This window comes from Podarcis muralis, chromosome 3, assembly GCF_964188315.1.
Source record: "Podarcis muralis chromosome 3, rPodMur119.hap1.1, whole genome shotgun sequence".
Classification (NCBI taxonomy): domain Eukaryota; kingdom Metazoa; phylum Chordata; class Lepidosauria; order Squamata; family Lacertidae; genus Podarcis; species Podarcis muralis.
The window spans coordinates 89,184,050-89,191,753 of NC_135657.1; the positions used below are offsets into that span (position 1 = coordinate 89,184,050).

General features: G+C 48.1%; 1 protein-coding gene across 1 annotated transcript in view; it reads right to left on the reverse strand.

The window, feature by feature from the left end:
• LRRC1 (leucine rich repeat containing 1) overlaps window positions 1–7,435 on the reverse strand; it is a 61,982-nt gene extending 54,547 nt beyond the window's left edge. The window contains exon 1 of the mRNA XM_028722609.2: window positions 6,651–7,435. Coding sequence (XP_028578442.1) covers window positions 6,651–6,809 — 159 coding nt within the window. The 5' untranslated portion in view covers window positions 6,810–7,435. The remainder of the gene's footprint in view (window positions 1–6,650) is intronic.
• Between the last annotated feature and the right edge of the window lie 269 nt (window positions 7,436–7,704).

Consider the following 7,704-nt stretch of genomic DNA (forward strand, 5'->3'; position numbering starts at 1 on the left):
TCTCTCTCTCTCTCTCTCTCTCTCTCTCTCACACACACACACACACACACACACACACCCTATATTGTCATCTCTCAGGGAAAGGCATGAATTGCTTTAAAGTCTCAAGGCTCGCAAACGAAAACACATTGTTTCTTGCCTAACTGTGATTAGCCTTCCCCTTTATACTAAACTGCTAAGGCAGCCTTCTAGAACCTTCTGTTTTGGATTCCAGTTTCAATCAGTCTCCAGCCAGCATCGTCAATGGTCAGGACTGGGGAGGGGGGGGAGGCTGTAGACCAGAACATCCAGGTTGAAAAAGACTGCTTCTGTTATATATTTCCTGAAAGGAAATAGCTATAAAAACATGCACACTGCATTGACCCCACACGTTGCTTGATCTGTTCTTCCTACACATAATCAGGGTGGCAAAGAGATTTCCATTATGCTTTGGAAGTTTTCCCCTATCGGGACAGGTGTGTGGGGTTATTGTTTTCTGTCTCTACTATACATTGAATCCCCCTCCCCTTTATTTGCACAAGTTATCAAATGTTCAGAGAGCTAATTTAGGCAGCCTTTCAATGTTTTCACACCTTGGGCAATTTCTTTATTTATTAAGACCATATCTATACTATGGAATTGCCAAGTTCTGGACATTGGATCTGAGAGCCAAACTACACCTGATGTTGTTAAATCTGTTAGCTATGAATCCACAATTGTAAGCCATCCTGCTAGCAATGACAACAACTGAGAAAGGCAAAGATGTGTTCCTGGTAGTCACTTGCTAGACTGTGTAGCCCATGCATTTAAGAAGGCATAAAATATAGTGAAGGAAGTACCTTCCCAGATATCAACCATGTCAGATAACCCTATGATCAGCAGCGGATGCCTTGGTGCTGCTGTCAGCAATGGGGGCTCAGTTGGTGCTCACTCATTGCAGGGCCTTTTCAGTGGTGGTCCCCTGTTTGTGGAATGCTCTCCTTAGGGAGATGCACCCATCTTTATCATCAGCAACTTTCAGGAGAAACTTGAAAACATTCCTCTTTACCCAGGCATTTGATAGCTAAAGAATACTGTTCCTGGCAACACTGAGACCACTGAGTGGAATCATATTTTTAACTCTATGCTTTTAGAATGTTTCAGACCTACTGGTTTTAGAGTATTTTTAATTGTAGTGGGGGGGTTTTAAATATCTTCGTTTTTAAATTGTGGGTCTGCTTGCAAACCTGGGTTCCTTCGGGAGGAAGGGCAGGATATAAAATTCAATAAATAATAATAAATACTGGAAGGTGCAAAACAAAGACCATTGTTAAAAATGAAAATATGTACACTCAGATGTTTGGTAAACTGCACAAAATGTTATTTAGACCAGAGAGAGGTATTGGCAGAGGTGATATATATATCTATTTCATCACATTGCCAGTAAATAAAAGGTTTTGGTAAAGCTTTATTTTAATGGAACCACATTTATTTTGTTTACGTAGAAATTTCTATCCTGCGCTTCTTAATACCTATGGACTACTCAAAGCAGCTCAAAACAGGGGTCAGCAAAAGGTAGATTGGGATCTATTGACAGACATCTAGGAGACTGGCAAAAGTTTCTGACTTCCAATTGTTTAACAACGAAGCTCTCCCAACCCCCATGCCCAACTAGGTTTATGAAAATGAAAGTTCAGGGGTCGGGAGGAGAATCAAGAGTAGGACCTTCATGTGAAAAATGTTGTGAGCTCATTTCTGGTGCTGATCATAAATTTATGGGCTGAGCATGTGCTCAGAGGGAGCTTGGTTCTAATTCTTTGAATCAGGTCCACCCAGTCGAGCCTCTATTTTGCAGCTGCCACTGACTGAGCTACAGTAAAACAAAACAAAATAGAACCCTCAAGTGTTAAAGCCTGACAGTTCCTGCCTCACAACCCTTGGAAATCACAATATTCCCTAAAACAATTTCAACGGAAGCAAGGGCCGCAGATAAAATGCAACCTTTATTTACCAGCTGGTGGTTATTTTTCTTTGGCTGTGGGGAGAAGCAAGTGGAATGCTGGAATGTGACCTGGGTTCAAGCCCTAGAAACACTTCCTGGATCTGACATGTTACTAATCATACATCACTGGGCACTGCTCTTGCAAGGGCAGATGAAAATGAATGAATGAATGAATGAATGAATGAATGAATGAAACACTTTTGTTGAATTTAGAAAACACACCAAGCCATACTTTGTGGTAACTATAGACTAGAAACACAAACATACAACAAGTTCACTCCCCTGACCAGGATGCAGCATCTCTGCAAAAAGAATGATGACTAACTCCTTTGCTCAGGCGGACATCACACCAAAGTCCCTTCAGGTCTTACTCATCTGAAGTGGGCTCCTCACATAAAAACAGCCTCAGGCTGTGCATGTTGATGGGGAAGGGGAAGTCAGTGTCTACACACAAAGGCTTGCACACATTCAGAAACCTTATGGGCCACACACAACTAAGTCCTACTCAGAGTAGACCCACTGAAAGCAACAAACCTAAGTTAGTCATGCCTATCAAGAGAAGAAGAAGAAGTGTAGTTTTGGATTTGATATCCCGCTTTATCACTACCCAAAGCGTCTCAAAGCGGCTAACATTCTCCTTTCCCTTCCTCCCCCACAACAAACACTCTGTGAGGTGAGTGGGGCTGAGAGACTTCAAGAAGTGTGACTAGCCCAAAGTCACCCAGCAGCTGCATGTGGAGGAGCTTCAATTAGTCTACTGGGAGCAGGACTAGCACTGAATACCACCCTGCATGATCAGGATCCCAGAATGAGTGAGTGCCTGTGTGTGTAGACTGGCTTTCCCCATGAAGACATCCACACAATGCATGGATAGAGAGGTGTGTGGGCAGATAGCAATGTGACTTGGGGGATGGTAGTCCTGCCTTGGTGTGCCTACTATTCATACAGCTGCTTTCACCCAAGTAACTTCTGAAGAGGGCTTGAATCAGAGTTGGCAAAAACCATGGTTTGAAAACAACTTCAAACCATAGCTTCTTATTCTGGTTTGGTGGTCAGTCATAAGCCTTCCCCCCACCCTAGTTCAGACATCCACTTCGAACCAGTTATACTTTCTTAACCATGTTTTGCTCTGAGAAGAGTCACTGTAAACTGAGAGTACAATAGAAATAAGGGTAGTTCTTCAGAAGACCAAATATAGGAGCTGAAGGTATTGTATTTCTTAAAGGAAAAATTCAAGAATGGAAAGACAAACATGTTTATCACTTTTAAGAAGCATGTTGTCAGGTTCAATGACTTTACCCAGACAAACAAACTGACAGACCACAGCATGATATTTGAGCATGAAGCAGCTACAAACACACACACAGTATGGCTCAATGATTTGGCATATGACTCGCACAAAGGTCTGCACCCATGAAGCTGTGTCTTTGAATCCTGGAAGAAGGCAATCTAAGAAGAATGAGTTTTTCTAATGAAGTTCCCTTTCCAGAGGGGAAGCACAAACTGTATAGGGCAGAGGCATAGCTCAGTGAAAGAGCAATGTGATCTCCAGTAAAATAATATCAGAGAGCAGGACTAGGAAATACCTATTTTTCTAGAAAAATAGGTGCCGGTACGCACCATGAAGTTGTTACAGTAAGTGCCACATTTTTAAACAACCAAAAAAGAGGTGCTGGTACTGTGTACCCTTAAGTACCCCCTGGGGGGAAGCACTGAGAATACTATTTTCTAAGATTTTGAAAAGCCAGTACTAGAGAGAGTTGATTGGTATTTTTATTACAGAATGTTTGATTCCAAATCAATGCACAGGCAGTGAAGCAGTATGCTGTATCTATCATTCCTTATATCCTAGATGGAATGAATCATCACACAGAATACTTCAGGTCCTCTGACAATTTATAGGTGCTAAAGTCCTTTGCCCCTAGGGTACGGGTTCTAAGAGTGAAAATAGCAAAAGGAAACAAACAACACTCATCCTATAAATTGAGAACTGATAATTCTCAGTCTTTCTACTTCAAAAATGGCCTACCTACCAAAAGTGATGATTCTGCTCCATTCTAGTAGCTACTTGAACCAAAGGGTGCACTCCAGGCTTGCACTCCTAAGCAGCTAAGAAGCGCAATATGGGAAAGCACAGACTTCCACATTTCTTACAGCAGGGATGTTGGAATTACCTAGATATTGCTGGACTCCAACTTGCAGCAGCAGCCAGTGCAGTCAACAGTCAGGGATAATGGGACCTGAGAGTCCAGCTGTATCCCATCCCTGTCTTATAGAATCAGGAACCATTGCTATAAACCAAATGTGGCTCAGAATACACAGCTGTCTTCATCATATTGTTTCCAGTGGGTTGCAGATTCATATGCACATCGAAATGCTCATTAGTATTTTGACACGACTAGCCACGCATAAATGGTGGGGAGGGTTTTTAAGCATGACCAGAGCTAGATAAGGGTGATGTTTTCTCCAAGTGTCATGCATGCTGATTCAGCAGACATGCTTGTACATCACATCACGTGGAAACTTTTACCAAAATCCGGTAGCTAAAACAGCAAGCAGCAGCTTTCCTCAAGCTGAATTCTCCACCTATGCTTCTTTCAGGTTACTCTCTCAGGTCCTGGCCTGTTCTGTCCTTCTGTTTCAGCCTCTGTCCTCTGTACAGCTTGTCACTTAGCTTCCCTGTATCCCAGTTCTCAGACATATCCTGTGTTTCCACTTTAATCTAGGCATACCGAAAAACTTCTCTTCCCTGACAGAAACTGGACTGCAAAGGGCTTAGTTCCCCAAGAAACCACAGCAACTCAGCCAGACGGTACCACAGGCTGTTCACCACCACAAATGTAGATGAGGTGGTACTTGATTCATAAACTTGTACAGTGAAAGGGGAAGTATCTACATTGGGGGGGGGCAGTGGCAGAAGGAGACTTAAGGTAAAGGTACCCCTGCCCGTACGGGCCAGTCTTGACAGACTCTAGGGTTGTGCGCCCATCTCACTCAAGAGGCCGGGGGCCAGCGCTGTCCGCAGACACTTCCGGGTCACGTGGCCAGCGTGACGAAGCTGCATCTGGCGAGCCAGCGCAGCACACGGAAACGCCGTTTACCTTCCCGCCAGTAAGCGGTCTCTATTTATCTACTTGCACCCGGGGGTGCTTTCGAACGTGCTAGGTTGGCAGGCGCTGGGACCGAGCAACGGGAGAGCACCCCGCCACGGGGATTCGAACCGCCGACCTTTCGATCAGCAAGCCCTAGGCGCTGAGGCTTTTACCCACAGCGCCACCCGCGTCCCCTGAAGGAGACTTACTTGAGGCCATAAAAATGCTTTCTGCCCATATCTTAAATCCATCTAAAGACCCTTTTCAGAACCACTGGTAAAAGCAGCAAATATCAATACCATTGCTGCATCTATGGATTATATCACTCACTTATAATGAGGCCTCACTACAGACTTACCCCAAGTATTTCAGAAGAGATGCAAGGTAATTCGAGCTGACGTGGTTAAGTTTTAGTCACAACCCCCTCCAAAAAAACAAACAAACAAACAAAAAACCATAGCAGGAGACTAGGAATTTATAAAACAATGTTTGCAATAGTTCCTGTATAAAGGGGATAGTTTACATGGTCTTCTCCATCTCATTGTAAATCCAAATGTTCTATTTTCCATGGTGAACCTGTGCATGGGCCAGTTCAACAACTATAAGCAGCCACCCTCATGACCACATTAATTGAACACAATACCACAATTCCCATCTCCACAGTAATGCTGTGGAAGGTTAGTTCCAGCACTACTTTAGTGGGAATTCACCTTTAAGTATTAACGGGGGGGGGGGGGAATCCAGAAGTTAATTTACATCAGGAAGATAGAGGCTACCCAACAAGAGCCCAGTACCACTTTCACTCTTCTCCTATATCTTGGGTCCCAAGTTTGTTCGCTCATTTATTCTTTCCTGACAAGATGGTATTCTAAAATCTCATTCGTACCTGGCTTGTGAAGCACGGCAGCTTTTGTTTTTTTTAACAAGGCAAACAGGCCATCACACAAATGGAAAAGCAGGTCTTGCAAGACTTGAGACTTAGGGCTGTGTTGGCAAGGAAGGCTGGCGCCCAGGCAGAGACAGCTGTTTTTCAGGTCCCTTTCCCTACCTAGCCAGCTCCTTGCCCCACACTTTCTCCTCTCCTCCAACGTGGTTCCATCCCAAACTAGCGAGCGGTGGGGGGCGGGGGCTTTTGCTAGCGCGCTCTGACAGAAGCCCGTGCGACAAAGAGACCACCGTCGGAATGTATGGATGCCGTCGTGAGAACGGGAGTCACGACACACTCCTTCCGAGTAAACCAGTCACCCGCGCTGGTAGGTGGCTCGAGAAGAGCACTGAGAGCGGACCCCCCCCCCGCCGCGAAGTTCAGAAGTTTGAGAAACGGCCCTGATTTCAATGGGCCACCTTCCCCCCCCCCCCCACGCTTCGCTGCTAATGGTTGCTCCCAGTCCCAGCCGAGGTGAAGGAAGGAACCTCTCGCGGACTCTTTCACCTTTAGGGTCGGGGAGGGGGGGGGGAGAGGCGAGAGCGGCGCTCCATTCCTGACCCACCTGCGAAAATGAATCTCTCCCTTCACACACACACACACACACACACACACACACACACACACACACCAAGGGCGGCCCCGCCGTCTCCTCGCCCCCTATCTCGCTCACCTTCGGCAGCTCTCGTAGCTGGTTGGCGTCGAGCAGGAGCTCTTCGAGGCTGCGGCTGTAGCGGTAGATTTCCTCGGGCACGGCGGCCAGCGAGCAGTGGCGCTTGTCGATAATCTCCACATGACGGTTGCACCGCCACAGCGGGATGCAATGAAACATAGCAGCAAAGGCGGCGGCGGCGGCAACCCTCTGCCTGCCTCCCGCAGCCCAACCCTCGGCAAGCTGCGCGAGGCTCGCGCGGCCACTCGGGGCAGCGCCTCAGCCTCCCCGCGGCCCCCTGCCCGGCTCGCCTTCCAGTTCCAGCGCCAGGCGCGCGCGCGAGGCTTCTTTCGCCCTCAGCGAGCGAGCGAGCGCGCAGGGAGAGGAGCGCGGAGGGGGGCGGCTCCAAACCCGGCCCTTAGCAACCCTCGCCGCCGACGCCGGCTCCCCAGGCACGTCGCCTTCGCTGGTCTGCCAGCCGCCGCCTTCGAGGCCGCCCTCGCCTTCTCCTCTCCTCAGCAAGTCCCGGAGGAGGAGGAGGAGGAGGCGGCGGCAGCTCCTGCAAACATTCGCCTGGGACAGGAGAAAACTCTTTCCTGCCGCTCCAGACTACTACGCGCAGAAAAGAAAAGAAACAGAAAACCTTCCTGCTGCTTTTGTCTCTTATTGGGCCTCCGCTGTCCAATCAGTGCCCCCCAGTTCTCCCACGGAGCCCGGCTCGCTCGTCGCTCAGGCTGCAGCAGCAGCAGCAGCACCTTTCTTCATTCCTGCGCCTGACCCGGAACACTCGCTGGCTCTGCGCTCTGGCTCCCTCCCTCCTTCCCTTCCTCCGTCGCGCTCTCCCTCTCCCTCCCTCGCTCTTCCCAAGCTGACATCACCAGCCGCTGGTCCCTCCCCTTCTCCCTCGCTGGGACTCTGGGATCTGACCCCGAGGTGGTGCGGGCGACACCCAAGCAAGGGAGAAGGGAGAAAGGACAAGCCCCTCGCCTCCGTCTGCTGCGGGGAGAAAATCCAGGGGACGGGGAGGAAGCGTGGCAAAAAGAAGAGGGAATGATTCCCACCCCTAGCTTCTCCC